Consider the following 13,578-nt stretch of genomic DNA (forward strand, 5'->3'; position numbering starts at 1 on the left):
TTCTCCACCTCCCCAAATAAAGAGGAACTCTACCAAATCCCAGGCAACAGCGCTGCTGCCGAGTTTTAGGCCTCACCCAAATCATACTTCCGTGCTATGTTACACTGCAACATATCTCACATAGTCTGTCTGGTGAAAATTTGTGACTGTGCTTGGAAAGTTATTTGGATGAAAGATGCTGTAAGAATGCAAGATCATTATCATTTCACTTAGATATGCTTTTACTTTCCTTCCGGGCCCTAAATTATCGGTGGCATGGTGCTGAACTGAACTACAGAGCAGCTGTGTTCAGGCCCAAGATGAGTTCAGTTTGATCCAATGTAGAGTGATTTCTATAAACAGTAAATGGATTTCTATGTCCAAAACATAGAATTCCTCACTATAGCTTTAAAATATTATAAAAAAAACCCAACCAAACAAACACATTTTCCTACATCTCAATAAAATTCTTATTCCAGAAGGTGTGAAAAAATAACACAGACTTTATAGTTCGGCCCTAAATGTAAACCTACGTGTTGGTGTACCACCCATGGAGGACTATGAGTCACTTCTCAAGAGCTTGTATGGCCACTGAACATGAAATGAGAGCATTTTGGGGGTGAATCCAGGGCAAAAGAAGTTCTGGGAGAGTGCAGGGCCAAACCACGACAACTCCCTGGAGACAACTGCTTGTAAGCTGCTCAGCCCTTTAGGAACGAGGTTGAGCCATATTTATGTTCACTATGAGGAGATACAGAGAAGTATGCAAATAAAAGGTACCAATGTGTCATCCCAGTGTTTAAAGAATGGTCTATCAACACTGTCCACATCCACTGGATAAAAGTTGCTTTGCTGCTGTCTGAGCAATCCACTAAGAATATAAAATTTCCAATGCAAGAGGGACACTTTTTCTGGTGTTTAAAAAAAAAGGTCTTATGCATAAAGGTGATGTTTTACAATCTCTGCTACTGTCTTACTGGGGCAATAACACTAAGACATCACACGTGCTTTTGCCTCTGGTTTACAAGTACTACACGCTGGCTACACAAAGACAAGGAAGAAGGGATTCACACTGAGTTCGCATTCAGTGACCCCTTTCACACCAGGTAACCCCGTTTTCTTCAAGGGCTAGGCCATGATCTGATCCCTCTGTGCCCCTTTCTTCACACAGCCATACCCCCTTACAGTGCTGGCTGTAGGAAGCTGTATATTTAGAAAATAGATTCCTACAGCAGTAGTAAAAGACGCAAGTTCAAAGCATGCATTTACACACTGTCACTAAACATATTTTTAATTAGCTTTACCAAGGCTAAATTTAAATCCAAGCGTGACTAACATGCTCGCAATGCTTCAGCCTGTTTCTTAAATGAAAACATCAAAACCCAAACTGTAAAACTAATGGTTTCTCCAGGGCTATTCTCTTTACAGCGTCTCAGTCCAGTTCGTACGCTGCTTTCCGATGACACATAGCCACACTCCTTGCCAACACTTCTTTAACCCAGCAAGTGACCTAGATCTTCTAGCATTCACAAAGAAAATGCCAGTTTCTTTGCAGAGCAAGCTGATTTTGTTATTTCTTTCACTTACTACTTCTTGAAAACGCAAGCAACATTCAGTGACGTTAGAAGCAAGACAGTTAGGACACTACAGTTCAGAGAAGACCTCTACCACCTCAGAAGCAGTTTAAGAAGCCAGGCATCCTGGCTATCGGAGGAATTCCCAGTGGAGACTAATTATAGTACAGGATGTCGTTATATTCCTACATGTCACAGGTAAACTAAAAATATGCCAAAAGCAACTTTTTGTACATAAGTGGGCTGGCTGTGAGCTTTCCAAAATGCAGCCACACGCAACCAGTGCAGAACAGAACAGTGCAGTCGCCAGCAATGTTCGCTCAAGAAGCCTCCCTTACCTCTTGCCATTCCACTTGCTCTAACGATCATTACCAAGAGATGCCTCCCCACAGCCCTGTAGGAAGGGAGGTTGCCTGTGTCTCCCTCCCTAGTCTCGTGAGGCCACGCAGGAGTATCCTACAGCCTTAACTCAGCGTTAATAACACCGCAAGATTAAAGCACTGTCACACTTGGACAGCTTGGAATGGGAGGTTTTAAACTCAACTGAGAGCACGATACTGTGCTACAAAGCCAGTTACCCTTCTAATTATGCATTTTGTATGTGGAACTGGGAAAGTAAAAGACAGTAATCTTTCAGGCTTCCATTTTAAAACTCATAATAAGCTCAGGCTTCATTTCTGAGTGCCTGTTCCACACACAGCCTGTATTACCCAGCGGATGACCACATCGAAGAGTGCTACTTGGGATATCCCTGGAGCAGAGATCTGTGCCTGAACTGGGAAGTCAGGAGGAAAATATTCCATAACAAGTCGTTAATAAGGGCTACGATGCTATGGTAATATTATGTATACAACTGAAGGGAAGGACAAGAGGAAAGAGCCTACTCAAAACCAAAAGGCAAGCTGAAGGAGAAGCCAAGGCTTTCTTTTCGATAACTATGTACCTGTCTGTAGGTAAAATCATTTGGTTCTCTCCAAAATCTCCTATATAATCATCTTTGTGTGCCTCCAGCAGTTGACAGGCATCTTCCACCATGCCAAACCACTGTGAGCACGCCCCATCTTCCTTCCTTCTCCATCTCCAAGACAGTTCCTCAGAGAAGATGGCATTCGGAGCAGACAACAGCTCAACCCAGTTTCTGTAGGGAGCCTGTCAGCTCCTTGGGAACTGCTTTTCTGCTTCTACTAAACACATGGTCCGAACTACACCCTGGCCTTGGTCCGGGCAGTTGGGACAGGCTGCAGGAACCTGACTCCAAAGAGTCTGCTTTAGCCAAAAGGGACCAACACATGCTATAAATCAAGAGACAAAATAGCAAGCTGCAGCAAGGACAACCATCAGCCAAGTCCTTGCCTGCTGCTTGCACAGGAAACTACACTTGACCAGAACATCTGGGACCCAAGAGTAAGATAAAAAAGAAATGACAGAGCTGGCTCACATGGACATATGAGAGGGCAGGAGCAGGCTCAGAGAAAATTTTAGGTTTTGTATATTCCAAAAATGTTGATGGTTCCAGGCACCGTTTAAATCTCAACCCATATTTAGGAGGTCGGTGTCGGAAAGAAAAAAAATCCAAACTAAAACTTCCTCTCTGACATAGTGTTCGACTCAAAGAGAAAGTTACGTCCTAGGTCATAATTGGGATACAGATTAATTAGAGAGAAGTTTTTGTAATGCTTTTCTGACTGAACTCCCCAACACAAGCCTCTTGCCAATGTATGTGCCTGTAGAGGTATTCAGAATCCAAACTTGTGGTCGTATGCAGTGTGCAGTGCAAGACAATCATTCAAAATTCATTTTTAAAACACCACAAAATTCTTAGAAAAGGTAGTTCTGAAATTCTATCAGTGTTAAGAAAACACAGAAATATTTAATGATAGATTTGATGTTTTTCAGCTTTTCCCCTTTCAGAATTTTGAAGGTATTTAAAGCACATTCTGCAGCAGTTCATTTATAGTTTTGGAAGAACGTGTGCTGCTGTATACCCAACGTTACAGCATTAAGGACACCTTGAGACAAGTAATGTTTTGAATCAATCTCTGCCGGAACAAACCCCAGAGCCAGAAGTTCAGCTGTGGCCAAAAAAAAGAAAGCAGAAATAAAAAAGTGTATCTAAAATTCACTCTAGACACGTAACCAAGGGCTAATGAAACCAGGCAGCACTGGCCACGAGGGAGCGGAGTATTTCTCTGTTATCTGGCTATCAAAGGAAGAGCAGTCTGTGTCATCCATCAGCAGAGCAAGAAACTTGATGCTCGAGGACTGGCTCTGAGAGCTTAGCAATCATTTAAGATGTGGAGATAGTGTCTCTGTAGGCCTCCTCCGGCACATGGAGCCTTGGGGGAACTCCCGTTCCTGGCTGCATTCCCTGTGACCTGCCCCAATAAAAACTCCACAGGCAGAGTGCCAGCCTCTTCCTCTCTCCTTCCTGGGTAAAGGACTCTGATAGGAAAAACATTTGCAAGCAGCAGGGATCCCCTCCTGTCCCAAAGACTCATTCCTCTCTGCTTCCCTCAGATTCCTCGAGGGCTGGGACACGGGTCACCCACCCCTCCCAAACCCCTGGAAGGGTGAGATAAAGCACTCTAGGTCGTTATCAGGGCGGTCTACAAAAGCCACTTCACAGCAGTTTAAAAACTCCTGTTTGCTTTTCATTCTGTAATCTTCTTGTCCGTCTGCCCATGCCACACCCACACCTTTCACCGCTCATTTTCTGCTGCCCTACATCCGCTCTGGTCTTTGTACACTGCCACTCCCTCTCCTCCAGTTCCACACCAACATCTTCTAACACCTCTCTGCTGCTTTTCTGCACCCACTTCTCCATATTCCCCTTCCCAGCGCGTGTTCAGACATCCACACAACCGAGGCACTCTCTTCATCCAGCTCCCCTCTGTACTCCTCACTCCCACCTGCCCTCCTCTCTCTGCCTTTGAATTAAACAAAGATTTACAGCCACACCTTTGCTTCATCAGCCTGGAGAAGACTACGGGGGACTTCTACCACAAAGTAGCACCTCCCAAATGTTCCTCTGCAGTCTCTCCAGACTCTCCTCTCGTCTTCATCTCTTACACACAACCAACTGCACAACCAACTTCTCTCTGATTATACACCTGCATCTCTCTTTTTCTCCTGTCACAAACTCCCACATTTTTCCTCTCAAAAATGCAACTTTCATACCAACGATCTACCCCAATCCTCCCCTTCGCTGCACTTTCTCGCTCTTATATTTCCACTTGGCTTAGAAACATACAACTGGAGGATGCCGTGTTCTGCTACCAAAGGAACCCACCTTATAATCCTCTTCACCAACTGATCCAGCTCCAATGTTGATGCTGGTGGGTTCTTTGCTTCCTACACTCTTGCTGGGGTGCCATTCCACTATCTCATTGCTCTGATGATTTGAAAATGTCTTCTAATTTCTAACAATTTATACACCAGTCTATAGCTGGTGTGAATGGTTCTTTTTCCTCCCTTGTGCTTACTTCATGATTTTTTATAGGTATTAACCATATACTCCCTAAATCTTCATTTTATTAACCAAACTAAGCTATAGCCTTCAGATTATAATCAGACATATTCATAATTTTCTTGATGATGCCAGAAGTCCTCTCTTGTCTCCCTTCCAGATTAAATCAACCTTCTCAAAAATGACCAGAATAACAGACTGTGAGCCAGGACACTCTACAAGGAGGTTCACGCTTCCCATCTCTGCTGGCAATAATCTATAACAACTGAGCATCACACTCGCCTCTTCTGTTTTGCATCATGCTGGGGGCTCACGTATCCTGTGATTGACTAATACACCCGAAGTTGGAAGGGACAAGGACGAAAAATATCAACCTACAGCAGAAATTACTTCAATCCATCCACAAACATGCCTTTGCAGTCTGTGCTGCTTTATTTCAACTCGCTTCTGTTATGGCAATCCTGAATGTGAGCCTGTAGGATATTCCCGTCCTCCAGGTGTTTTCTTCCTCTGCCAGACCATGAGATTTTGTCAGCATGCTTCTGCTTTCATGTCACTGACTCTAATGAACACAAGACAGCAGTTTAGTCACAGGATCGACCCATGTAGAGCTCCCGTAGGCACCTGCCTCCAGACCAACAGTCCCTCTTTCAGCTTGAGCTGCAGCAGCAGCTCTTCCTCAACAGGTCCTTCACCTACCTTATAATTCCTCAGTCTCTCCAGAGACTAATTTTTTCAAGTGATTTCAAGAGTAGACTTTCAAACAAAGAGATTTAACCCACAGCCTTTTAAAATCCAGAATATCAGTTATCTTTGAGAGATAAATATCTCCTACCTACCTAGATCATACCTCCCCCACCCCAAACACAGGCACCACTGCTGTTCTCCAGTTGGACGGTGGCATTTCTGACTGGGCAGATGAATTAAAACCCCCTGCTGCTCAAATATCACTTCATACACCAGTTCCTTTGTAGTTCTGGGATGGACACTACCAGCTGCCCAGTGTGGGCACACATCAAGCTCTTAGGCAAAGACAAAACATAAACACATGTGAAAGCCACATGAAAGCCCCATCGTTACCCTCAACCTCCAGGTTCACCTTTGTCATCTTTATAGAAAATAGGCAAAAATGTATTTAGTTTTCTGGGTTACATGTAGATTAACTTTAATTCCTATCTAATTCTCTCTGTGAAGCAGACTTATTTTTTTGTTGTTCTCATATGGCTGACAAACCTTTAGCTGTTTGTTTTCACTTGCTTTGTGAGGCTTTTGGCAACTCACATTTTAACCCTTAGATACAGCTTTCTCTGCTGATAAGAGCTTTTCTCTATTTGTCAAAACCTACTTCCTAAAAAAAAAAAAATGTATCTCTTTTTAGATTATTATTCCTGCACCCCTTTCTGAAAGATATTTCCCTTATTCAAACTGGAAGGCAAGGTAGTGTTTGCAGTTTTGACTCACAAACTTCCAAGCTCACACATTCAACTCTCTGAACTTCCCACTCCACTTGACTTCACAAACACGTCCCACAGTTTCCACGTGTGCCATGGTAAAGCTAAGCATCTCACAGACCTACTCTGGTCACCTTTCTACAGAATTTAATCATTTCCTGAAAACCACTTTAAGGCAAACCCCACTGACACAGCATCACCTCCTATCGGATCAGTCATATTTGATGAAGGAATCAGCTGCCAATAGTATCTACTGCCTTGGTTCAGTTCTTGCCAGTTGCCCAGAACATTCATCCAACCAGGTAGCCTTAAACCACCCCCTCACTTGCCTCTCTGCTATTTATATGGTCGTTCATTTTCTTCCTGCCTTATTGTCTTACACCATTCATTCTTTTCTCTTTCCATCACTGTGAGGCCCGTTCTGCTAGCCCCTAGCCCTTGTGCACCTTCAGAGTATGCACCCACTGGAATCTGGCACAAACACAACCACCAGGACAATTACCTTCACTAGGAAGACCTTTTTTCCTTCCCCTCTTTCTTCAACTTTGTCCACTCCATGGTCAAGCAATTTCAGTATATCAATTTAATCTCATTCCACATCTGCAGTCCCAGCTCCTCAAATTCTCCATCCCTGTTCCTCTTCACAAAGGACCCCTTGAACAATTCTCATTTCTATCATGTGACAAGTGCAGAAGTTTCTTTCCCATGGTCCTCCTCTGATCCCTTCACTTGTCCACTGGATCCAATCCCACCTCACACCACTTTCTCTTGTACCTTTTGCCTCCCACAGTCCCATCACTCTCCTAGTCAAAATCTCTTTCTGACTCTCACTTCTTAAACATTCCCCCCATCTCTCCACTTCTTCACCTGGTGCTTTTTCCTTTCTCTTTCAACTAACTGTTTACTTTTCAGTTTACTATTTACAACAAATCATTGACTGGAGTTCACCTCTTCCAATGCCATTCATACTCCGTCAGCTGCTCCTGGCGACAGAAATTCTGCTGTTTAGCAACTGATCTACTTTTACAGACACTGCTTTACTGTTCTTATCTGCTTCTGGCTACGGTGTGATTCAGCTTGTCTCTGCTTCATTTCACGGGTACCTGGCTGTCAGTTCAAGATCAAAAAACCCTACAGAACTCTAAACTTTTCACCTGTCTTTTCTGCTTTGTTGCCCTTTCTTCACGGACAATAGCACCATCCTGTCTGACACATAGGGCGCCAGCCTCCCTACGGGCTGTCTTTACGTCCTCGGAGGTAAGCTGAATCTCATTTTTCAGGTTCTTTCTGTGTCATAGTTTTAAAATACAACCTTCTCTTTCTAGCCACACCATTAAAATTCCCTGCTGCACTCTCAAACCTTCTATTCCAGTTACCAACCTGCCTTTTTCGCTGGCCTGACGTCATGCCATTCAAAATGATGCTGAATGTCCACTCAAATGCCTGATGCAGAAAGCATTCTCCTCATGCCCTCTTTTGAGCGTGCCATCCACCTATACAAATCTCTACTTCTCCATCCTTCTCGCTCACAAAGAAGCTAGGCCACGTATCTCAGTTAACATGGCCTTCACGGCTTGTTCCCAAGCTCCACCTTACCTCTCTCAAGAGCCTGAAGACCTCTCAAGGTCTGTTCTGGAGACATCAACACCCACTGTGCTGTCAAAAAAATGCCTTCATGCTTTCTCTTGTTGAACCTATCGTGTGTAGGAGGTATTCTCTCTCGGCATCTCCAGAACTTACATTTGACTTTGGAAGTTTTGTTAAGACTCTCCATTGCCTCGATGTCTACAAGTAACTTGAGAAAAATCAGACCGTTGCAAAATTGGTACCACTGCCTCGGATACCAGTCATCAGCTGAGAAAACATACACGTACAGACAAGCCTCATTTGATATTTAGTCTGTAAGTTCTTTTTAGTCATGATAGTGCTTTTGTGCAGCACCTATCACAATACTGAGCTACTACTAAGGCTTCTCTTATTTCATAATACTGTAGTGCCTAAAGTCTTAAGCTTCACTAAATATTTAGTGGCTAAGTATTTAGTGACAAAACCAGTAGCTATTATTGGCATCCTTTGATGTCTAATTTTAAATTTAAAGCTAAGAAATTTGGTGTTTATACCAAAGCTTCACAGTTTTGAAAGTTATGGAACTGCTGATGACTGCATAAGTCACAGCCTGTTTGTCTTTTTCTTTTATTAATTGTAGAAGTTTGAAACACAAGACAGACATTTCTATATTTAAATAGGCAAGTGTTTATGGTGGTTAAGCTGTAATCTTATGATTGGCTTTTAAACAGACCATTCTCTCATAACAGAGCCAACCATTCAAGAACCCTGGATGGGTTCTTAGGATAGAGAATTTTAAGAACGGTTTATTAGACTTCTTGAAACAGAAAAGATCTAAATTCATTCACTTACTGGTACCTGTACAAGAATATATTTAAGCAAGATTTCAAGCTTCTCTGTAATTAAAGGGATTGGTAATAAATCCCAACACACTCAGAATTAATAAGACCTTTTATATTCCTTTCAACACAGGTTCTACAAAATTTTCAGTTAGATTGGCATTTCGTCATATAATTCACCATCTAACGCTTTTCAGCTGAAAAGCCTCCAAATCACTTTACAAATGCAGCATCACTTAGAACTAACCCCTCTGGAACCGCCAGATCAAACCCCTGCTCCGATACCACACCGTATTTAACAGCCACACGCAGCACCGAGGTTTTACAAGTCTGGGGGTTTTCCAAGTCACAAGGAACTCAACCTGCACCAATAAACCATGAGAAGCTCAGTGCCTCGGACAACCTCAAACTGCTACGTAGACCTTTACAGGACACAAAAGACCACTGAAAAAGTAACTTTTTAAAAAGTGAGTCCACATATGCATATAATCAGTAAGAGAGTTACTATATTTGTTGCAATGAAGGCTCAATACTTGCTGATGCACAAATAAGTTGTTCCCTTTCTTTTCGGTTGACCTTGAGTCTTCAAACCTAAGCCTGACATGGATCTCCATCAAAAAAATTAAGACCAACACTGATAAACCCAACAGCTTATTAAGTTAGTGCTACAAATTTCAAAGCATAGAAAAAAATCAACATCATAAAACCCTATAAGCTTCAGATTTAAAAAAAAAAAAAGGTCACCTGATGACAATTACGCTTTTGAAGGCAAAACTGCTGGGGGCGGGGATGGCTATTCATAAATAATGTTCTGGGTTAGAAGCTATTTATTGACTTTAGGACCACAGTAAAGCCATTAATAAAACAAGATCACAAAAAGAGCTTAAAATATTTTATGTTCTGAAGAGCTCAAGGGAAACAAACAGCCCATACGTTTAAAAATATTTTTAAATAATATGCATGAGATTTTTTTGCTCATTAAAGACACCAGTCTAGAACCAAAGTCATCGATTTATGCCCAGAACAGGTGCTGACTTCTGACACACTCCCTCCTTCCCCACCAACAGGGCTCAGTTCTGACCTGAAAAAACTAACACTAGCCACAGAAAGCCAAAAGTCACTTCCCTGACCTTACAGGCCCTTGTCCTCCTATTAAGATCGGCACCATCAGCTGTGGTGATGATCTCAGGAACACATATGCACTCTTCCTTTGAGAATATGACCAACACCTGGCAAACTCCTTCTACATAAAAAGAACAGCACAGCCGAAACAGGATAAAATTCTACTTTTCTAAAGTATGTTCATGGGACACAGACACGTTCAAAATGATCTCCGCCTCTTACACAAAACCACCAGCTGGGAAATTTACAGGAGCTCAAAAATACTTTCTAATATTTTTCCTGATAAAAACAGGAGGCAGAGATGGGAAATCTGCCACTCAAAGGAAGCAGATTTGAAATTATCTGTTCTGATTAGAACTCTATGTACTTCTTGGAAACACGGGAAGGGGAGATTCTAAGCACTATCTGTATGCAGGACAGAATTTGCTTATCTTTCTTGACTGTCGTTTCAGCACTGCTGTATTGCTTTATGTCATGGAACTTCACGAGAAAATGATTTGATATAAATCTCAGGGCAGTTTTAAAAGTCTTTAAAATATCAACCCGGATACTACATCAAACCAAGTTCTTGTATTCTTACCTTTGATCCTGAAGAAAATATATAAACATAACAAAATAATATGAAAGTTATAGCCACCTCCTGAAGATCTGGCTCAAACTGCCACAGCTGCACTGATTCTAGTGAAGTGAGGACACTTAATATCAGCTGGGGACTTGGCCTGACAAAGGTGAAGGCACTCAGTAGCATGCCAAACTGAGTGCGTGTGCATTTAAACTCATTTTACTTACCACCAAAGCCTTCATGCTTTGAAATACACCTTTGAAAAACAGTACAGAGGTGTAATCCTTGCAGAAATGCAGACAATTGATTTCTCATTCAGCTGAGAAAGCAATATAAGACCCAAATCTATATTCACTTAAGTTTTGAGGAAGTTTCTGCTAACTATGAGAGACCTTCGTTAGTCAAAATACCATGACTATTTGTTTGGGAGACCTGGGACAGGTTCTTAACAGCCATGGCCCAGTCTGAAATAACTCTTAAATGTTCAACTTCCCAGGCCATAAGCTAAGATCCGTATTTCTGCACTAAGTATCATCTGACCCATGGCCACAACTGCTCAAATCTTTTTTACGTGTCAAGAAAAGAGGAAGAGTCGACAGGAGGAGAGAGTTATTTCAGATGACCCAGAAAGACAACTTCAGTGTTTTGGTTTTCATTAAACAGTGAGAGCAGCCAGTGCTAAAAGTTAATATCATAACGATTCATGTGGAATTCGGCTCCCTGGAGCAGGCTCCAAAGTCCATGAGCAGCCTTCCCAAATGCCACCGTGCCGGCTTTGCTTACCCCTAGCCATCTTGCTCCCTTGTTGGCAGCCTGCTGAATCTGCACTCTTCTCAGGGTGACATGGTAAACAGCTCCCTCTTCTACCTCTTCACCCCAGTCCTGAATTGTGCTCTGCCAGGAAAAGGGGAAAGAAAAAAACAGTAAGAGAGAAATGAACATTTTCCCTCTTGTGCTAACCACAATCTATACCAGGTGCTCTCCTCCTTCATGCAGAGCTGAGGGCAGAAGACCAGCTGCAAGTAAATACAACAATCAAAGCAATACCGGATACTTTCAGATTGAGGGAACACTGGAGATATTCTTGGCAAGCTGTCCTTTCCTGTGGTATCAAGATACCCTGACTTTCCATTTAACTATTTTTCCTAGACTAGCACATATTTTAAATAGTTGTATAAAGTCTTTTCTAAGGAAATAGTTTGGTTTTGATTAGCAGTCTTCCCTCCCCCTCCCCCCTTTTCTAAAGCAATTAATCTCTTTGGCCTTTCATTTATGGAAGGAATTGCACTTTTTAAAAGTTGAATTACTTCGGCAGGCAGCCTTTAAACTTTGAAGCTAACAAGTATTTAAAACACAGCAAACCTTCCTTTCTTTTGACAGGAGGGATCTAAAGCGCTTGTGGTTTGCTTTCCCAAAACCTATTATTTCAAACTACAAAAAACCAAACCAAAAACTTCACAGAATCGAGGCTTTAAAACTCACAAATAATAGAAAGGGGATAAAAAGAAGTGCAACGTCTCCCAAACTTTACCCGAACACACTGCAATGACTCCTCGTTTCCCAGATTATTAACAACTACAAAAGACAACGCGGACAGAGAACACGCACGGGAATTGCTCCAGAGCGTAACTAACCCCCCTCCGCGGAGCGTCCCCCCGTCCTAGGCACACGCACACGGTTACTCCCGGCGATAAGCACCGCTGGGGAGCGGGGAAGGGCAGGGAGGCGATGAGGCGCGGCGCTCCCAGCCGGGCTCCGGGCAGCCCGGCCACCGGCACCCGCGACCAGGGAAGGGGAGGGGGCACGGGACGGGACGCCCGGTTACCATTTTAGCTTTCCACAGCAATTTCATCCTCGATGCCTTCCCGGGCGCCTCGGCGGGGCACGCCGCTGCCGCTCCGCCCTGTCAGCGGCCGCCGCCGCCGCGGGCCGGGCCGGGCCGAGCCGTGCGGCCCCTCGGCTCCGCGGCGCGGGAGGGCGGGCGGCAGCGCCAGGCCCCGCCTCGGCCCGGCCCCGGCCGCGGCCCCGCCGAGGGGCTTCCTGTTTACCGCGGGCAGCCCCAGCCCGAAAAGTTACAGCCGATTCGGTGGTGCGTGCCCGGAGCCGCGCCGGGACCGGCAGCGGGGCGGCAGCTCCCGGGAGGAGGGGGGGCGGCAGCTCCCGGGGAGGGGGGGGGGGCGGCAGCTCCCGGGGAGGGGGGGGGGCCGCCGCCCGAAGCGGGGCGTTCATCCCCCCCCGCTGTCCCTGGGCGAGGGACGCGGTGCGGAGCGTCCTGCGCGGCTGCCAGCGGGGACGGGGCACGGAGCACGGAGCGAAACGCCTCCTCGCAGCCAGCGCCCGGCTGCAGCCGCGCACCGGCACGGCGGGGGGCAGCGGCGGCAGCCGGGGGCAGGTGCGGAGGGACGGGACGCGGCGGCCGCCCGCCCGCCCCGGGGGTCCCAGCCCGCTGCTGGGGGGTTCTGCACTCTTCCAGGACTAAAGGACATGGGCAAAAGGCAGGAATTTTAAGCCAGGCTTAATTAAAAAAAACTTACTTCTGCAAGTTTTAAAGCGAGGAAATGAAGCGCTGTAGTAAACCCCGGCGGTACTCGACGTTGTAGCAGACCTGCTCTGCAGAGGCGTGTGGAGCCTGCCCCTCACTCGCCCACCGGGCAATTCAGGTGGCTCAGGCAGGAGCAGAGAGGGCCTTCCTCCTCCTCCTCCTCCTCCTGCCCTGGCACAGCCTGGCTGGCGTGGGCAGGAGCACCCCACCACGCTGCCTGGGGTCCTGTGAGCATCGGCAGCAAACCTCCCCCTGACAGGGAGATGAAAAGAGCGGGGACAAGGGATGAGCAGATGTGGAGCAGCACAGAAGAAACCCATAATAAACAGCAAAGCTGTGAGGAGCAATGAGCAGAGACTGGGGCTGGGGGTTCGGAGGGAAACAGGGCTGAGATCCTGATTTGGGGAGATAAGGTTTGGGATGAGGGGAAACTGGGAGCGTGGGGAAAGCATTCCTGCCCATGCGACCTGTACAACT

At 45.2% G+C, this 13,578-nt stretch overlaps 1 protein-coding gene across 3 annotated transcripts in view; it reads right to left on the bottom strand.

The window, feature by feature from the left end:
- The window catches only part of RGL1 (ral guanine nucleotide dissociation stimulator like 1), an 88,540-nt gene extending 76,059 nt beyond the window's left edge, over nucleotides 1-12,481 (bottom strand). For all 3 annotated transcript variants that reach the window (XR_011049600.1, XM_068416834.1, XM_068416833.1), the window contains exons 1-2: nucleotides 12,385-12,481; nucleotides 11,343-11,453 (exon numbers count right to left, since the gene is read on the bottom strand). Coding sequence is in view for 2 of the 3 variants with exons in the window: in XM_068416834.1 (XP_068272935.1) it covers nucleotides 11,343-11,453; nucleotides 12,385-12,411 (138 nt within the window). In the remaining variant the exon portion in view is untranslated. The remainder of the gene's footprint in view (nucleotides 1-11,342; nucleotides 11,454-12,384) is intronic.
- Nucleotides 12,482-13,578: the final 1,097 nt, after the last annotated feature.

This window comes from Nyctibius grandis, chromosome 21, assembly GCF_013368605.1.
Source record: "Nyctibius grandis isolate bNycGra1 chromosome 21, bNycGra1.pri, whole genome shotgun sequence".
NCBI classification, from domain to species: domain Eukaryota; kingdom Metazoa; phylum Chordata; class Aves; order Nyctibiiformes; family Nyctibiidae; genus Nyctibius; species Nyctibius grandis.